Below are 19210 nucleotides of genomic sequence, written 5' to 3' on the forward strand. Positions count from 1 at the left end.
CCATCAAAAGCACTTATAACTAAACGCATTTAGACATGTTAAAACAGTCTCAAATATGCCATTAGATCATTGAATGGATCGATTGGTTTGTTTCAGTCATGCTACTAATCGAATGCCCAATGAAAATAACCCAAACCGCATTATCATATACAGTGTACAATCTAATTATTTATGGATCATCAAAGCATATTATCAAATATGTCATTGATATTGTTTAAAGTAGCCAATAAAATGTACACGTTATAAATGAATTATCAACATTTCTAATAATTAATAAAAACGTCATGTACAAAAAATTTATCGAGGATGCAAAATCGGACAGACCCGCTGTCAAAAATTAGAGAAATCGCAAAGGCCGAATTCTCGACTGTTCGTTTTGGGCCTGAAAGGCAAAAAGTCCAAGAAAATTAAAGAGCCGAGGCAAACGTTTTGGGAAGTGAATTGGTAGCTGATAGAGTGATCGTCGTCTGCTCGCTCGTTTGTTCGATAACAATCTCCAGAGTCCCCGCCGCTGCTTCGCTCTCTGCAACAACAACAAAACCTCCATAGCCGTATCCGTTCATACCAACAACCCTATCTCTATGCCCTTCTAACTTCCAGCTCGCTCTCACCATATGGGCTCCACTTCCGTCATCTCTCTCTGCTCTCATCCCAAGGTACTCTCTCTCTCTCTCTCTCTCTCTCTCTCTCTCTCTCTCTCTCTTACTTGAATACTAAAACTCCTATTCGGTTCTCAGATTTTACTGCGGCCCCAAAGGCCTGGGAGTGCTTTTCTGGGCTATCGTGGGCAGGGCGTGGTTTTACCTGCTATCCTACCGCGAAGGAGGAGATGCTTGGCTGTAAAAGCCGCTTCTAGGCCATCCGGTGCTCGAAGAGTGTACAGAGAATCGCAGAGCGGAGGCTCATTGTCTGTTGCTCCTGTCAAGCAGCTTGCTTCCTTTGTTGTTCCCGCCGCCTCCTTCTTGGCCGTCACTTTTGGTACTGCTTTTGCTTTCAATTCCTTTTTGTTTTACCGTCTCTTAGGCAAAAATTTAACTTGGTTGTGTTGGATAGAAATTAGAAAACTTTAACATGGTTAAAATTTGGTAGAAATTGGAAAACTTTAATTTGGTTGAATGTTGGATAGAAATTAGAAAACTTTAACATGGTTAATATGTGGTAGAAATTGGAAAACTTTAATTTGGTTGAATGTTGGATAGAAATTGGAAAACTTTAACATGGTTAAAATGTGTTAGAAATTGGACAACTTTAACATGGTTAAAATGTGTTCGAAATTGGAAAACTTTAATTTGGTTGAATGTTGGATAGAAATTGGAAAACTTTAACATGGTTAAAATGTGGTAGAAATTGGAAAACTTTAATTTGGTTGAATGTTGGATAGAAATTGGAAAACTTTAACATGGTTAAAATGTGGTAGAAATTGGAAAACTTTAACATGGTTAAAATGTGTTCGAAATGGAAAAACTTTAATTTGGTTGAATGTTGGATAGAAATTAGAAAACTTTAGCATGGTTAAAATGTGGGGTAGAAATTGGAAAACTTTAATTTGGTTGAATGTTGGGTAGAAATTTGAAAACTTTAACTTGGTTAAAATGTGGAGCAGAAATTGGAAAAATTTAATTTGGTTAAATGTTGGATAGAATTTTGAAAACTTTAACTTGGTTAAAATGTGGAGCAGAAATTGGAAAAATTTAATTTGGTTAAATGTTGGATAGAATTTTGAAAACTTTAACTTGGTTGAAAATTTGAAATGTTGGATAGAAATTAGAAAGTTGATGCATTTACTTTTAATTATTAGCAAATTTCAACTGGAAAATAGCTTTGCTTGAAGTTTTGTCTTAATGAATAGATACCTTTATGTGCTTGTGATAATTAAAGTCTTTTTTGGCCCGGCGTTGTTGTTTAGTCATTATATTTGCCTTGTCGCTCAAATTGGTGCACTAATTTATGTCTTCAGCTGACAGTTTTGTGGAAATTGGTGGAGAAAATTCTTGTTCCAAAGCGTCAGAGGACTTCATCGGTAGAGAGCAATACGCCCGCACAAGGGATGAAATGGTCTTTTGCCGCCGGTACAAATCTGTTATCGGGTCTGGGGGCAAAGATTGAAAGAGAGTCAAAGCTGAAGCTCAATGACTTTGCCAAAGAACTTAGGTCATTCAGAAGTGTTGACCTGTCAGGTAGTTGCTTAGTACTCATGAATGTAGTTTCTCTATCTTTGCAGGCATTTTGGAAAACACTAGCTAGCTAAAAGAATCACATTGTACATTATTTTCGTTTTTTCTTATTCATACTCGTTTTTATCCGGATACCAACTGCAATTGCGCTAATTCCTAGAAATCAATATTTGAAAGTTCTAATATAGTTACAAACTAAATGTAATAACTCATGCGTATTCTGGCAACACTTTGTTTTGACAGGACGTAACTTTGGAGATGAAGGGTTGTTTTTTCTTTCAGAGAGTTTGGGTTACAATCAGGTTTGAGTTCATTAGTCAACTACTAAAGCTCTCTGTTTTTGTTATCTTTTTAATTTATTAGGAAACTGTTACTGTGGACCATAATTGCGTGATTTATTGTGTTTCAGACTGCTGAAGAAGTAAGTTTTGCTGCAAATGGAATAACTGGAACTGGAATGAAAGCCTTTGATGGTGTTCTTCAATCTAACATCATGTTAAAAACTCTTAATCTTTCCGGAAACCCTATTGGAGATGAGGGAGCTAAGGTCAGTACAAATTCCTCCAGCTAACAATTTTCGCCTCACCTCAGTCACCACTTACAAGTGTATATTCTTGTGCATTCGTAAATTAGAGAGCTGATTATTTGTGTGGTGTACTATTGTTCACAGTGCCTATGTGATGTATTGGTGAATAATAATGGTATTGAAAAGCTCCAACTAAACAGTACTGACATAGGGGATGAGGTTAGATTACTTTTTCTATCCAAGCTGGTGCCCTAATGAGTACATTCATGTGCTTGCAAAAGATGGAAGAGGAAAGGTGTGTTTGTGAATGATACACTTACAATGCTGCTCACTTCACTGTGCAGGGCGCAAAGGCTATTGCCGAAATGTTGAAGAAAAATTCAAACTTACGTGTTCTCGAACTTAACAACAATACGATTGACTACTCTGTAAGGAATAGCCTCCAGATATCCTAAGATAATAGTCTTCAGTGAGTTCATTCATAGTTCAGTAACTGATTCTATTTATCATTTACAAAATGGAGGTAGGGATTTACAAGTCTTGCTGGAGCTCTTGCTGAGAATAACACAATACGAAATCTACATCTGAAGTTAGTCAAGCCCCCTTTTTTTCTCATATACTACAAACTTTAAGGTTTATATCATTATATGTACCGTTTGTTTGGCTTTGGCTTCTTTTAAAGAAATTCTTCTGACAATTTATAATTTGCTTGAAGTGGCAATTATGGTGGCGCCCTGGGGGTCAATGCTTTAGCTAAAGGACTTGAAGGGAACAAGTCTTTAAGGGTACCTGTCTCTTCACTACCACTCTTCTTTCCATTTTGCAGTGCGATAAAATTAAATTACTACTCTATGTTGATGATGACTCTGAATTTTGTATAAATTTTCAAGGTATCTTACGTCTCTGACTCTCTGTTAATTGGAAAACACAATAAGTCATACTGAGGAAGATATTCAGTGATAATAGTTCACAAAAATCTACTCTTACTACGCAATTTTAAAGATTGATGGAACCCTGTTTAGTGTTTCCAAGAAATGCTGCTCATTATTCTTCTTTTTAGCGGCCACAATGTTGCCGCATAAAAATATATGAGCTTGCAACAGAATTGATTAAGTTTTACAAAGGGCTTTGATATTAATAGCTATGATATATGGCAGGAACTTCATTTGCATGGTAATTCTATTGGAGATGAAGGAGTGAATGCTTTGATGTCAGGTTTATCATTACATAAAGGTTTGTATTTCACTATATTAATTGCCTATTTTTGGTCAGATTTTTTCGGTTTCCTGCAATTAATTTGATATGCATATTTTCTTAGGTAAACTTACACTTCTGGACATTGGCAACAACTCTTTTACTGCTAAAGGTGCTTTTCATGTTGGTGGATATATCAAAAAGACCAAAAACTTGTTATGGTTGAACCTTTACATGAACGATATAGGCGACGAGGTATACTATTTTCAAGTTGTTGATCAGTTCTGCTACCCAACTGTTTGAACTCACAATTTGTATGGTTTCCTTTTCAATTGTTAAAATGACTCAAAAGCCAATCTAGAATGTTAGGGAATTTTGTTTATTAAATAGATTATTGTGTACCCCAAAAAAGTATCGACTAAGATGATTGAAGTCATTAAGCATGTTTTTTTCATTTCAAGGTTATCAGCTTGCATTGAACTATCTACTGCTACAGCCATCACTGTCTGGATTTTCTGGCATTTGACAATCTTAAGATAGCGCAGAGAATTTGACCGACCGAAAAACAAAAGAAAAGAATTGAAACCTAGTTTTAGTCTTTTCCATTCTGGAACGGTACATTGTTTGTGCTAAGACATACCAAGTAACTAATCAGTACTTCAATGGCATGTTTAGAGTTTTATAACTTCAAAAAACCAAGTCAAGTTCCTTGCTGATGTGTAAATCCTGTTCATATTTAGGGAGCTGAAAAAATTGCAGATGCCTTGAAGCAAAACCGGACGATAACAACCATAGACATGGTGAGAAGAGCATGTGTCTTTGTTAGCAGCATTTTTTATTTTTTTGTATATATGTTTTTTTTATTTAAAAAAGAAAGAAAATGTCCTTAACGTGCTAGTTTAGTAAACATGGGGATCGTTCTTGCAGGGGGGAAATAACATCCATGCCAAGGGAGTCACTGCAATAGCTGAAGCATTGAAAGATAATTCTGTCATTACGTTCGTAAGTCCTTAATATTTGTCTTTAACCTTTTCTGTTCTCTATTCATTTAATTCATGAATGTAATGTCAGACACTTCTCTACTTTCTCAGTTGGAACTCGGTTACAATCCCATGGGACCTGATGGGGTGAAGGCCTTATCAGAAGTTCTCAAATTTCATGGAAACATAGAAACCCTTAAACTTGGCTGGTGCCAGGTAATCTATAGTTTTGCACATTCGCTTATCTATTTATAGTCTAGGATCTGAGCTTTCCGTATCCTTTTAAGAGGATCGTTTAACAATGGATTATGAGTTTTTGGCAGATTGGTGCAAAGGGTGCAGAGTTCATCGCAGATATGTTAAAATATAATACCACAATACGTGTTCTGGACTTGCGGGCAAATGGACTTCGAAATGAAGTGCGTTACTGTAGATAATAAATGTCTTCCATTCGGAACTTTATGATCGCTCAAATCTTATGTTAATTTATACGTTAACAAATGCAGGGTGCATCGTGCCTGGCTCGTAGCTTAAAAGTTGTTAATGAAGCTTTAACTTCATTAGACCTAGGGTTCAACGAAATTAGGGTATGTGTTGTTCTGTTTACCTTTTCACATGTTAGTGTTCTTTTGCACAACATTTGACGGCGGTTTTGTATTCAGGACGACGGGGCATTTGCAATTGCTCAAGCACTCAAGGCTAATGAAGATGTGACAATCACATCTCTGAACGTAGCCAGCAACTTCCTCACCAAATTTGGACAGGTATCCCTCTTGGCGTCTAAGGTCTTCGAGTTTCACCATTTGTTGCCATTTTGTTTCCGCTATATAATGATGTTTTGGATCATGCTGCAGAGTGCTTTGACAGATGCAAGAGACCATGTATATGAGATGAGTGAAAAGGAAATCAACATTTTTTTCTAGAGGGCTTTCCTCAAGCTCGAAACAACACCGTTCTCGTGGTTCATTCTTTCCCCAGGAAGCATTGGCAAGAACTCCAAAGTCCAAGCTCTTGGTTGAAGTTTTTGAGTTCTTATCAACTTCAGCTTACTGGGAACAATTGGAAATTTTGACGTTGAGAGATCTTAGTTAGCTCTTCAGAGATATAGGCATTGTTTGTTCTTAAAGGTTTTCATTTTTGTTTCTTTGAATTTTGGTGGGTGGTGGTGGGAGGTGTTGTTCATCCTTAAAAGAGTTAAAATGATTCTAAAAGCTTGTATCTGTCAAATGTACTGTTAAATATTCAGACAAGCTTTGTAATGATCTTAGGGTTGGTTTGGTATTGTTGTGCTTTGAAAAAAAATTGCTTCTACTGTGATGTGAGAATAAAAAGCTGTGAAATAAAGCAGCAAAGTATTTGGTAAACTTTTTTGTAAAAGTGCTTTTGAAAAAAAAAAGAAAAAAACAGTATTATAGTGTTTGATAAACTTTTATGTAAAACAGATGTGAAAAAAGTTGGTTTTTCAAAGTTGGGTTTTGCAGCTTTGTGTTTTTTGTTTTTTTTTTCATCCAAAACTGTGAAAAAAAGCTGAAGCTGAATGTTTACCAAACATAAAAAAGCTCTTAGCTTTTTTTTATAGCCATTTTTTTTAGAATCACCTCAGTACCAAACTATGACTTAGTGTCAAAGATGGTTATTGAAAGAATGAGTAAGAGTCCTTACTCAAAGTTGTTTGTTATCGATTCAAGATATTTTGTTTTTGTGATTAAAATAGTTCATATTATAAATTACTCTATAAAGCTCGTCTATGTAAAATAAAATTAAGATTGTCTATCCATCAAAATGTATAAAAACAGATAAAATGAAATCAGATGAACATTTTGTATATTTGCTATAATAAATTAACTAAGCGATTTTAGTTTTGAACGACTTTGATCATAAGTATAAAATTTTAAAATTTAAACATTAAAATTTTTGAATAAGAGTACCTGCTCATTCTTAATAGTCAAGCATTATTCGTAGGAAAATATTTGGCTTCTCACCGCATCAATTCATTTTCAATGTAATCGTCATTACTTGTTGACAGTGTACCGAACCCATGAAAGTTATCCCCCACTATCAATGTCATCTTATTACATGTAAGCGGTGAACAGGTTTCGTGGCTATCTTTGGAGACAACATTCATGTCGTGGCATCTGGACCTGGTTTTTATAATACTACCATAGAGTCATGGACCATAGAAACCAATGTGTCACCGCCTGCCTTTTACTTGAGCTTACTCTGCAGCCTCTCCTTCCCCTTGGAAATATAAAACTTGGACGACGCACCGGTTCAGTTCCCGTGCCAACCCATGACCCGCATTATTTTATAGAGGAAAATGACGAGTAGGAAATGATTTACGGTTATTGTGCCGTTCCGTTTTTAATAAAACAATGACACGTATAAATTTTGTAAAACATAACATTGAACTATTAAAATAAAATGTTACCTGGTAATCATTGTTCTATGTAAGTTTTTTTTTTTTTTTTTCCTCTTTCTCTAAAAAAAGAGTGAAAATGTGAATAACACCCTTGAAAATATGTCGTGAACAGAAAAAATGCAGGAATTTTGTGCGGTTCGTTTAGTATGAAGAAGCCGAGGGCTTCCTCCAGCTCAACATGAGATTAATACTGCAGTGTACCAAGAGCTGCCATGTTGCAAGATGTCACGCTTACCTTATTACAAATCAATCCCGCACTATCGTATGAGAAAAAGTTAGATATATAATAATGCATATTAACTTGAGATATCTTCACAATTTTATTCGAACGTATATCGATTTTTCTTCCATGCCTATAACGAGGACAAAGAAAGTGACGTCTCATTCTCTTGATATCAATCCATCCAACTGGAACTGAGCTGTCCTGTGCTGAATACGAGATGAGATTACCAGTATTATTTGTCAATAGCTTGGGTTCTTCAGTATACTTTCCAACCGACTCATTCATTCATGTGCATGCATGCACAGATATTCCCTCCCTTGCCATGACCAAGCCATGCCCCTTCTTATCCCATCCCATGCGTCGTGGTTGGTGCTCATGGAAATGGAATGGGCGTTTCATCGATTTCCTTTTACCCATGTATTTATCGAAATACATCAGTTTCGCACACAATTCTTTATATTTCTTGCATTTACGTTCAATAAACGATTGATGATTAAGAAACAAAATAACACGTTTAAGCATAACAAAAAAATGTGTGCGAAAATTATTTATTTTTTTCCCGAGTTAATATCCCACTTAGTAACGTCTGTGTGCATGCCATACATATTACATACTGAAACTGGTTTGCATGTGTATATAAGGCCAACCCAAAAGTTTTTTGAAAAATCATATGTACATTAAGATATGAGTAAATATCTAATTTGGCGTTTACCAAAATTTAAACTCCAAACTTTTCACTTCCAAACTTGATGAGACGCACCAAACCTCTACATGCGAATGATTCATCAAGCAAGAAGCTAGCTGGATGCCACGTATGCCAAAGAACTGAAGTTGAATTAAAATGGAGTTTTGTTTTTTCCACTGGCAAATTAGAAATTTCGACGAATATTTTTGTCGCCTAATGTTGTGTACTACCAGAGTGCGTGGTCCGTCCGTCGTGGTTCAGACACCGATACAGCGTCGTACTTAGTTCAAGACGTGCAGAACAAGACATGGGCGCATGCAAATACGGTACAAGAGACATGGTCAATAAGGTAACTTTACTACGTCAAAAAACGACTATATAAACAAAGGGGCAGCTCTCTGTCTTTGTAGTTCAAGACTTTAGCTTTCAGAAAACACTAGTTTTGACTGCTGATAGAGTAAACTGTTATAAGTAGATACATATTGCTACGGAAAATGGAGTCACGCTTGCTTCTTGTTGTGGTGGTTTTGTTCTTCTGCATGGCGGTGGTTTCATCCGAACATTCTACCATTGAAGACCATGAAACGCAGGTTAACTAATTACTCACCACCCACTAGTCACGACTGCTTTTGTTTTTTTTTCTCTTTGGGTTCTTTTTTCTGACTTTCTGCAACTATTTCTTACCAGTTTTACTTTCTGTTTATTGCAGGCGGTGGTGAAAGGAGCAAACAGAAGGCTTTTACCATTCCTGAGTAGGCATGCCTGGCCTTTTCATTTGCTTTCAAAATTCCGATCCTTCTATATTGATACATGTAGTTAATTAAATTAAAACTAATGACTTGATTTTTTTACTTTAGAATCGATATTTTACTTTAGAAATGACTTCTGAACAGGACGATTATGTTTGTTTTGTATCTCTAAAATCTTTTTCGGATTGAATGATCCAAACGAGAACAGTACTTAAGTCTGCTGAGGAGAAAATTAAAGTGCATGCAAATCACTTTATTTTATTTTGAACTACTCTAAACTATGTGGGAAGGCATATTCAAACATGAAGAGCACATCTGCTATAACCAACGTGGATATAAACCACTTTTTGTGCATGACTTACTCAATTGATTTAGCACATACTGCAACCGTTAATTAGTGTTAATTAATAGGGTTCGCATGAGTGTGCTTGTTTTAATATGCAGACTGTGAAGGGTTGTGCAATCAGAGGTGCAGTAAGCACTCGAGGCCAAACGTGTGCACAAGGGCATGTGGTACCTGCTGCATGAGGTGCAAATGTGTTCCTCCCGGCACCGCTGGCAACAGAGAAGCCTGCGGGACCTGCTACACTGATATGACTACTCACCACAACCACCTCAAGTGCCCTTAATTATCACAAATTATGAATTACCTCCTTAAGTAATCAGAAATCACGGGAAGCGAGAAATGCTCAAATGGAAATAAATAAATTTCAGCAGAACTCATATGCTGTATGATGTTTTTGTATATGTATTTCGTTATATATAATATAATATATATATATATATATATATATATCTGGATTTTAAATTTTCTGTCGATGTTAATTGTGTAATTTGTACGTAGTTGTGCTGATTCCCATGTCATTTGTTCTAGATTCTAAATCACAACGCAGAGTTCTATTTTTCGGTGTCCTCTGACGTTGTGCAAACTGGGAACTCCACATTGTAAATCTTCATTCAATTCGGTAATGCGCTCCCCCCCCCCCCCCCCCCCCAAAAGAACCACTTGAAGACAGCAATGAAACATGATTTAAACGTTCTTAACGATTTGAGTTGCAAATCTTAAGGTTAATAAGGATGCAAGAACGTTTTGAGTTGCAAATCTTAAGGTTAATAAGGATGCATGTGAGACACAACTCTCTCGCCTATAATTTATTGGACTAACAAATAACAAATCAATAAATTCATCAACCTAATCATTACCCCATGGTCTAATACATGGAGTGCTTAGTAGGAATTAAAAAATGGGAAATAGTTTTTACACGTATTTTCTCCTATTCTATGTTCTTAATTATTTTGTTTGATTTTCATTTAATAGTATAAAATAATTAAGAATGTGCAAGGGTAACTCCAGCCCTACCCAATTGCTAAGGCAATTGCACAATTCATTCCCCCAAAACCCAAAAAACCTTCTCTAGCCCAAAAGGTCGGGCGGTTTGTGGAACTAACCTTTTTGAACCAAGCAGTGACGGAATCAAGATTTCATGTGAAAGAAGACCTCTCACATATATACATAGGTAATTTAAACTTAGAACATGAGAAATTAAAGTAATTTGCATAAAAATTGACTAACCTAAATTTAATAAAGAGAACTAAAAATCTTGCAAAACCCTAGAAATTCGAATATAAAATAAAGAGTAATCAAGAAATTTTTAAAAATATAAGTTAAAGTCACAGAAAGGTTAATAGAATAAGGAAGAGAAATGAAAACTACACCGCAGTAAGAAGGATGAAGGGAAATCCTGCTGTGTGTGCACCCAGGTTTATTTCACGACAGGTTAACTTCAGGATGACATCAGCCGTGTGGCCAGCCTCATTTTCGTCGCCAATGGTGGATTCAATCTAGCATTGCATAGATCAGTGATGTTAACAAAGCCGAGATTAACCGAGGCGTAAGTGGCCAATGGTCTAGTAGAGAGTGTGGTGAGGACGGAGCCGTCGGAGATTTTATGAAGTTTTGGGGGTTGTAGTAGTCATGGAGGACGTGGAGGCTGAGGGTGTTTATGATGAGGGAGAGGGGGTATTTGACGACGAAGGTGGAGATGGCAGCGTTGTTGAGGACGAGATGGCATCGTTATTTTTAAATGTTAAATTTGTAAGAAGGATGAAGTTCAAGAGTGTGATCTAAGTGAGGAAGTTATCAATGGTCAAAACAAAGCCACTTGTCAAAAGATTAAATAGGTTGTTATACATATAGTTGGTTAGTTAGAATCTGATGCTTTGGTTAGAGGGAGTTAGTTGATATAAGGTGGTATTTAAAGAGGATTACTTGCTCTGCAAGTTTGGTATTGAAAACTTCTATATAAGTGAACAATGTAAATTGTATAGTTTCCTAATGAAGAAAAAACACTTCTACTGATACAACTTTCTCTCATTTCCTTCATCTCTTTTTATCTTAAAAGCTATTATTGTAGCTATCTTAACATGGTATCATCGCCGGCCGATTAGGTGCTTCCGCTCAACCTCTAAAGCATTTCTTTCTCTTCTCTACCCTCTAATTTGCATCTTTCTGTGATTTTTGGCGTCGGAAAACATACCAGTCGCTTAAAAAGTTGGTTTCTTCTCGTCTGCCCACCAACTGTTCGATCAAAAGTCTCAATCAAAAATTCTTTGCGAAATCTACAAAATGGTAACTGCAACTCAGCTACAAATTGTTCAGTCGCCGGTTACCAGTCTTCTCTCCACCGTCTCCACTTCTGTTACTGTAAAGCTTGATGATTCAAACTATCTTACTTGGAGCTTTCAGGTCTGATTGCTTCTGGAAAGTCATGGAATTATGGGATTTATTGATAGTTCAAGAAAGTGCCCACCAAGGTTCAACGACAACTCTGACATTGAAGGGGTTGAAAATGATGACTACCTGGTATGGAAAATGCACGATCGTGCACTAATGCGGTTGCTCATCGCCACATTATCAACCACTGCTATTTATGATAAAAACTAATCGCACGATGTATAATAAATAGACACAATTTATGAATCTTTAGGATCCGCATTAAAAGAATCCGGAGAGGAAACTGTTGGCTGCAAGAGGTGCAAATGTGTTCCTCCCGGCATCGCTGGCAACATAGAAGCCTGCGGGACCTGCTACTGATATGACTACTATGCTGTATGATGTTTTTGTTTCGTTATAGTTTGGATTTTAAATTTTCTGTTGATGTTACACCTATTTTCTCCATATCTATATTCTTGTTTTTTTTAAAATTTTTTATCAAACGATAAATTTTGTTAGATTAGTCATGGACGGAGTTTGACCCACACCGTCATACAAGAACTCAACATATTTCCACCACTGTTGTAAAATGATAGTTGCACTTCTATATTCTTGTTTATTAACTTTACATTGTTTGATTTTCATTGTTTTTTTTAAAATTTGATAGTGAAAAATAATTTAAAATCCAAAACCCAAAAATCCATTTCCAGCTCATTCCAAAAGGTCGGTCAGTTTGTGGGCTTCCGAACCAAGCCATCGGGCCATTTCTGTCCGTGTGTGCAGCTGAGGTCTATTTGACATCAGGTTGGCGTTAGCATGTTGCCATCCATGTTTTCGTTGTCAATCGAGGATATTCAATCGCAGCATTGTACATATCTGAACTCAGATTCCAGATTCGCATTATTGTCGTTCAATCGAATTAGACCCCTTTACTTTCACCTTTCCGTCATTTGAACGGCGTACATTCCCTTCCTTATCTGAACATAATCTCCTCCGCACAAAAAGCAAAGTGTTGTTCACATTTTAAATTGGAGGCAGATTGTCTGCCTCTTGTTTGGGTATCCTTTTCATCCCTTACTATTTTGTGCGATCACGGTTAAATCACGTCAACATTTTATATTGATTTTTTTATAGAGATAATAAGATAAAAAACAATTGAAATGAGTGCAACAGGAGTATGCTATAGGAGTATGCTTCTGTAGGGACGACAGGGCCGCATCTTTTTTTTGCTTCTACACTATGTAATGAGTGCAACAGGAGTATGCTATTTTACGACGGACAATAATGAAAAAGCGTGGTCTAGAAAAATAGAATAAATTAATTATAATCTAAAGATTCTAAAATATTTATTAACATAACTCTGATTCTCAATAAATAAAACTGATGGTTAATAAAAATCTTATGGAATTAACGTTTTAACCATCTAATAAAAACTGAACATAAATATAAAAACATAAGCAGTAATATAATTTCATATAAAACAAATTTCGTTGTTTTTTAAAGCATCACCTATATATGATTATAACATAACTTTAATATTTATAAATAAATAAATTTCTCCCTTCTCTTTCTATGCTCCTCTCTCCTTCCATTTTTTTTTAAAAGTCACATAGTACTACGGTCTAGGGTATTCCTCTTCACTTGTAAGTGTGAGGTCTTAGGTTCAATTATTGCCAAAGACGAGTTCGAACCACATTATTACTAGCTCATTATGAGGCTAAGCTCACCTCCTCACTTAGTATAGATAATATCGTTTGTCTAAAAAAAAAAAAAAAAATTCACACTTTGTGTGGCATATGGTAGTCACCATTAAAATAAGAACTTAAAAAAGAAGTAAAATAAAACAAAAAAAGTTTGAAAAAAAAAAAATCCCTCATGCCCCATTCCCCGCCCTTTCCCAAAACTTCATCGTAGACTTGACAAATTTTTATACGATCCATTAACTCGACACGAAACAATACGAAAATAACAGATTCGAGTCAACATATTAATAACTCGTTAACAAATCGGGTTGCCAACATGATAAGATATCGTCATATCTATACAATAGGCATGACAATTTCATACATGACTTGTTAACTTGACATGAAACAACACGACCTGTTAACGAATCATGTCGTTATCGGATCACCTGTTAAAAATTCGTTAAGATAACGAGTTTGACATGACATAATACATTGAGATAACATGCATGATATATGTTTATCAGGTCTACCCATCACCATCCCCTTATAAATTCAAGGGGGTATTGATTTAAACAAGGCATACAGACTTACGTATTTATGCCGACCACGGAATCAAAATTATACAGTCGAACCTCGTACTAATTAATACTGACCACACAATAACTTCCGTTCTCAACCCGACATCATCTGAATGCTCATCTTCCCACCATTTTCTTGCCTATAAATAGTGACGAAAGTGTTGGATGCAAGAAAAAGCTGCGAAGAAATGGAGAGGAGGGTTCATGTTGTCGTGCTTCCATATCCAAGCCAAGGCCACATCAACCCTCTCCTCCAGTTTGCAAAACGCCTTGCCTCCAAAGGCATCAAGGCCACGTTGGCAACCACCACTTACACTCTCAACTCCATTCGTGTCCAAAACGTTGGCGTCGAGCCCATCTCTGATGGGCTCGACGAGGCCGGCTTTGCTCAAGCCGCAGATGAGGACACTTTCCTTCAGTCATTCAAAATCAATGGCTCAAGAACCCTATCTCAGCTCCTCCAAAAGTATGAAGGCTCCGATTTCCCTGTCAGCTGTATTGTGTGCGATTCATTTTTGCCGTGGGCTCTTGACGTGGCGAAGAAACATGGCGTCTATGGAGCCTCATTCTTTACCAACTCGGCGACTGTGTGCGTCATTTTTTCGCACATTCATCGCGGTTTGATTTCACTGCCGTGTAAGCTCGAGGACATGCCCTTGTTGGTTCCTGGCCTGCCTCCGCTCAACTTACGTGACCTGCCTAGCTTTCTTAAGAAGCCAGATAGTCACCCGGCTTACTTGAAGATGAAGCTGAATCAGTATCCTAACTTGGACAAGGCTGATTGGATCTTTGCAAACACCTTCGAAGCACTCGAAGGCGAGGTACACAAATACTAGATAAATTAACTTATGTTTCTTGTCAAACGATTATGTTATATTATCATCCTGCCAATTTTTATCGTTTTATCATTACCGGAAAACATACGCATGTTTTCTCGTCATACTATCAACCTTGCGTGCAAGTATTGATTTTATGTTAAAAAATGAAAGGCTGCGCGAGGAATATCAGAGCTCTGGCCGGTGAAGTTGATTGGCCCCATGGTGCCTTCAGCGTATTTGGATGGGAAGATTAAGGGGGATAGAGGATATGGAGCAAGCCTATGGAAGCCTCTCGGCGAAGAATGCGCCAAATGGTTAGAAGAAAAGCTACCCAAATCGGTCGTGTATGTTTCCTTCGGAAGCATGGTGTCTTTGAGCGCGAAGCAGATGGAGGAGTTGGCACTGGGATTGAAAGAAAGCGGACTGCATTTCCTGTGGGTGATAAGAGAATCAGAACGCAGTAAGCTGTGCGATGGAATTGTCAACTCGGCAAAGGAACAGGGTTTGATTGTGACATGGTGCAACCAGCTGGAAGCGCTGGCACATGAAGCAGTTGGGTGCTTCGTGACTCATTGCGGTTGGAATTCGATACTTGAAGGGCTCAGCCTTGGGGTGCCGATGGTGGCTGTACCGCAGTGGGCAGATCAGCTGACTAATGCTAAGTTTGTGGAGGAGATATGGGAGGTTGGAGTGAGAGCTAAGGAAGACGAGGAGGGGGTCGTGAGGAAAGAAGAGTTTGTCGGGTGCTTGAAGGAAGTAATGGAGGGAGAGAGAAGCAAATACATTAAGAAGAATTCGAGTAAATGGAGGGAGACGGCTAAGAAAGAATTTAGTGAAGGGGGGAGCTCTAACAAGAGCATTGGTGATTTTGTAGAGCATCTGAGGCTTGCTAATAAGAATGGAGAAGCAAAGGAGTTTATGAACGGCACCGATTAAACTAGTTTATGCTTCTTCCGAGCTTATTTTCTTATGGATCATGAGATTCACTCGTCAATATCATTGTTGTAAAAAGTTTAAAATCTATGAATATGAATTGCGTGTGCTTCTTTTTACATCAGTTTCGTCGCAACCTAGCTTTCTTATGCTATAACATCCTCATCAACATCTACGAGTGTGATTTTTCGGCAGACATACTACAAGTATAAAAATGATAATCAGTCCCATCCCTTATATCATAACGAATATGTACTCAAATCATAATGCAGTTATTCAAGATGCAAGTTCTATTCTACTAAACTGGCCGGTCTTAAGCGAGAACGCTCTCCTGAAAAAACAAGAATGATAGAATCAAACCCCATATGTAATAACCAATCTGTTTCCAATCATAACCAAATCATAGATGCAAGTGAACCAAAATTCTAATGAACTTCTAGTACACTACAGTTTTTCAGTATATACACTTGATTTTTATCTCCATTTTTTTGAATTTTGGACAGTTGAAGATATCGAGCTTTCAGGGAAAAAGTGATCAGAAATTTACCTTTTTTCTTGAGCTTATTTCGGAAGCTTCTTTTCCTGCTAAATGCTTGTTGAATAAGAAGAGTATCCAAGATAACTCTAATGATCCCAAGAAGAAGAAAATAGAGCACACTCTTAAAGAAAGCTCACAAAACAAACTAATTAGCAAAGCTTTTCTTATTTAGCTCTAGGCTTTGTTTTTCCTTGGATGATATACAATGCTTGAGGACTTGGGTATTTATAGCAAACCAAATGTAAGCTACACCACACACTTACTTCACCTACAACATCCACCTACTTCACCTACAACCTCCACTTACTTCACCAACCTCACACACTTACTTCACCTACAACATCCACCTACTTCACACACTTACTTCACCTACAACATCCACCTACTTCACACACTTACTTCACCTACAACATCCACCTACTTCACCTACAATTGACATTGATTCTCAACACTCCCCCTCAATGTCAGCTCTCATTCTTTGCACTGTGCTGAGCAGACAGCGAAAATTTTCGAGCTTGGCTGTACTTAAATTTTTTGTGAACAAGTCCGCAACTTGATCATTCGTCTTGACCTGTCTCATCTCAATCTCTTCTTGTAGAACCTTTTCTCTGATAAAGTGGTAGTGCACTTCCACATGTTTAGTTCTTGCATGAAAGACTGGATTTTCCGCCAAGCGAATTGCCGATTGGTTATCACAGTACAATGGTACTGGATAATCTACTGGTTGATGTAGATCACTCATCAACTGTACCAGCCATGCATTCTCTTGAGCTGCCATTGCTGCTGCTCTATACTCTGCTTCTGTGGTTGACAAAGATACCGTTGGCTGTCTCTTGCTACACCAAGAGATGGTTCCAGAACCAAGCTTAAACACATACCCAGTTGTTGATCTCCTGGTGTCATGATCTCCCGCATAGTCAGCATCACAGTAACCAACTAACTTGCAGTCTTCACCTTTCTTGTACAAAAGACCACAGTCAATTGTACTCTTCACATATCTCAGTATTCGTCGAACTGCTTCCAAGTGAGGCTTCTTTGGATTTTGCATGTACCGACTCATCACACCAACTGCATAAGAAATGTCAGGTTGAGTCAAGGTTAAGTAGATCAGACTACCTACCAATTGTCGATACATCATCGCATCTTCCAAATCTTTTCCTTCATGTGCACTCATTTTGACATTTGGCTCCATCGGCGTAGAGATCAGCTTGCATTCGAGCATTCCGAACCTCTTCAATAAATCTTTGGAATACTTCTGTTGACAGAGAAATATTCTTTCTTGTGTGCGATCAACCTCTAGACCAAGGAAATGCTTGAGTTGACCAAGTTCCTTCATCTGGAAACGGACTGATAAATTCTCCTTCGTCTGAAGAATTTCTGTTTCATCATCACCAGTTATGATTAAGTCATCCACATACACTAGCACAATAGCTAGCTTTCCTTCATTGGCTTTGACAAACAAGCTGGAATCTGCAGGTGTTACTGAATAACCACTTTGTGTTAGAAACTCTGCAATCTTACCGTACCACGCTCTTGGTGCTTGTTTCAAACCGTAGAGTGCTTTCCTTAACTTGCACACGTACTTAGGATGAGCTTCGCTTTTAAAGCCCATTGGCTGCATCATGTAGATCTCCCGATCTAACTCTCCATGCAAGAAAGCATTCTTCACATCCATTTGGTATAGATTCCAATCTTTGTTGGCTGCAAGTGCAAGTAAGACTCGTACTGTTGTAAGCTTCGCCACTGGACTAAACGTTTCATCATAGTCTAGTCCGTACTGTTGAGAGAAACCACGAGCTACCAATCGTGCCTTGTACCTCTCGATTGACCCATCTGGACGACGCTTTATCTTGTAAACCCACTTGCAGGATATGAGTTTCACATCTCTTGACTTTGGCACGAGATCCCAAGTCTGATTTTGCTGAAGTGCATCAAGCTCTTCTTTCATAGCTGTCATCCACTCAGAACTCTGCGATGCTTCTTCGAACGTCTCAGGTTCTGTTGCAGTTGTTTCTTCAATTATGGCTGCATTGGCATATTTGGGATTTGGTCTCCGTGCTCTTGTTGACCTCCTTAGTTGTGATCGTGGAGTTGATACTTCCACTTCACTAGGTCTATCTTCTTCTGGTTGTTGATATATGTTAGCTTGGCAAGGGTTTTGGGGCACTGCTTGCTTAATATCATCACCATCAAGCAAATCTTCAGACTCATCAGGTCTCGACTGGATTCGAACAATTTGCTCCCCTATCTTTTGCTGCAACTTATCTTCTATCTCTCTTGAATCAGGCAACGCCTCCTTTTCTGAGCACCACCAAGAAGATGCTTCAGCATCCCATTCTTCATCATTTGTTCTTCTATTGTGGTCTTTAAGGCAAACATTGATTTGCCTGCTTTAATTTTCCACTTCCGCAAGACGCCGTTAGCATCTTCCGCTGCCGGTTGTGTAACTTCACTACCACCGACAACCTCCCACAAGTCTTGACCTTGAAGGTAAGACTCTATACACGTTGCCCACGTGTTATAGTTTTGGTTGTTGAGCTTCTTGATTCCTCCAACAACTTGAAGATCACCCATCGTATCGGCAAGACTTTGACTACACCGAACAAGCTTGAGTGACTACCGTGCAGAGTAATACACTACTCTCGACACAAAGAAGCTCCCTCTCAAGGTTTGTGATAACCCTAGCAATAATCTCAAGAAATCTTTTCTGATGTGGAAGATCAGTCAAAACTGCAACCACAGAGCATACTCGGTATTTCAAGAGACTTTACAACCAATGCTCTACCAAGAACGATCCCTGACCGACTTGGCTCTGATACCAATTGTTGAATAAGAATAGTATCCAAGATAACTCTAATGATCCCAAGAAGAAGAAAATAGAGCACACTCTTAAAGAAAGCTCACAAAACAAACTAATTAGCAAAGCTTTTCTTATTTAGCTCTAGGCTTTGTTTTTCCTTGGATGATATACAATGCTTGAGGACTTGGGTATTTA

At 37.8% G+C, this 19210-nt stretch overlaps 3 protein-coding genes across 3 annotated transcripts; all 3 read left to right on the forward strand.

Annotated features, from left to right (window-relative positions):
- Positions 1–359: 359 nt before the first annotated feature.
- Positions 360–6238, forward strand: EMB2004 (RNI-like superfamily protein). Its single transcript, XM_068471433.2, has 18 exons — positions 360–656; positions 738–978; positions 1965–2177; positions 2418–2476; positions 2584–2721; positions 2845–2919; positions 3045–3128; positions 3228–3289; positions 3416–3485; positions 3858–3933; positions 4019–4149; positions 4635–4694; positions 4822–4896; positions 4986–5090; positions 5198–5293; positions 5381–5461; positions 5537–5638; positions 5729–6238. The coding sequence occupies exons 1-18, from the start codon at positions 615–617 to the stop codon at positions 5795–5797; spliced, it is 1779 nt and encodes a 592-aa protein (XP_068327534.2). The 5' UTR covers positions 360–614; the 3' UTR covers positions 5798–6238.
- Positions 6239–8598: 2360 nt separating this feature from the next.
- LOC137730673 (cypmaclein-like) lies at positions 8599–9761 on the forward strand. Its single transcript, XM_068469640.2, has 3 exons — positions 8599–8791; positions 8911–8953; positions 9395–9761. Exons 1-3 carry the CDS (start codon positions 8696–8698, stop codon positions 9577–9579), a joined length of 324 nt encoding a protein of 107 aa, XP_068325741.1. The 5' UTR covers positions 8599–8695; the 3' UTR covers positions 9580–9761.
- A 4240-nt stretch (positions 9762–14001) lies between these two features.
- LOC137732452 (UDP-glycosyltransferase 74B1) lies at positions 14002–15796 on the forward strand. Its single transcript, XM_068471761.2, has 2 exons — positions 14002–14747; positions 14916–15796. The coding sequence occupies exons 1-2, from the start codon at positions 14115–14117 to the stop codon at positions 15678–15680; spliced, it is 1398 nt and encodes a 465-aa protein (XP_068327862.2). The 5' UTR covers positions 14002–14114; the 3' UTR covers positions 15681–15796.
- Positions 15797–19210: the final 3414 nt, after the last annotated feature.

This window comes from Pyrus communis, chromosome 16 (assembly GCF_041283825.1).
Source record: "Pyrus communis isolate YQ-2024b chromosome 16, ASM4128382v1, whole genome shotgun sequence".
Classification (NCBI taxonomy): Eukaryota; Viridiplantae; Streptophyta; class Magnoliopsida; order Rosales; family Rosaceae; genus Pyrus; species Pyrus communis.

Excerpts from the sequence above, each read along its gene's own strand:
- EMB2004 (XM_068471433.2), top strand. The coding sequence starts at position 615 with ATGGGCTCCACTTCCGTCATCTCTCTCTGCTCTCATCCCAAG. Across the intron at positions 657-737 it reads CTCTCTGCTCTCATCCCAAG|ATTTTACTGCGGCCCCAAAG; the intron begins GTACTCTCTCTC and ends TTCGGTTCTCAG. Across the intron at positions 4,150-4,634 it reads TGAACGATATAGGCGACGAG|GGAGCTGAAAAAATTGCAGA; the intron begins GTATACTATTTT and ends GTTCATATTTAG.
- LOC137730673 (XM_068469640.2), top strand. The coding sequence starts at position 8,696 with ATGGAGTCACGCTTGCTTCTTGTTGTGGTGGTTTTGTTCTTCTGCATG. Across the intron at positions 8,792-8,910 it reads TTGAAGACCATGAAACGCAG|GCGGTGGTGAAAGGAGCAAA; the intron begins GTTAACTAATTA and ends TGTTTATTGCAG. Across the intron at positions 8,954-9,394 it reads AAGGCTTTTACCATTCCTGA|ACTGTGAAGGGTTGTGCAAT; the intron begins GTAGGCATGCCT and ends TTTAATATGCAG.
- LOC137732452 (XM_068471761.2), top strand. The coding sequence starts at position 14,115 with ATGGAGAGGAGGGTTCATGTTGTCGTGCTTCCATATCCAAGCCAAGGC. Across the intron at positions 14,748-14,915 it reads TCGAAGCACTCGAAGGCGAG|GCTGCGCGAGGAATATCAGA; the intron begins GTACACAAATAC and ends AAAAAATGAAAG.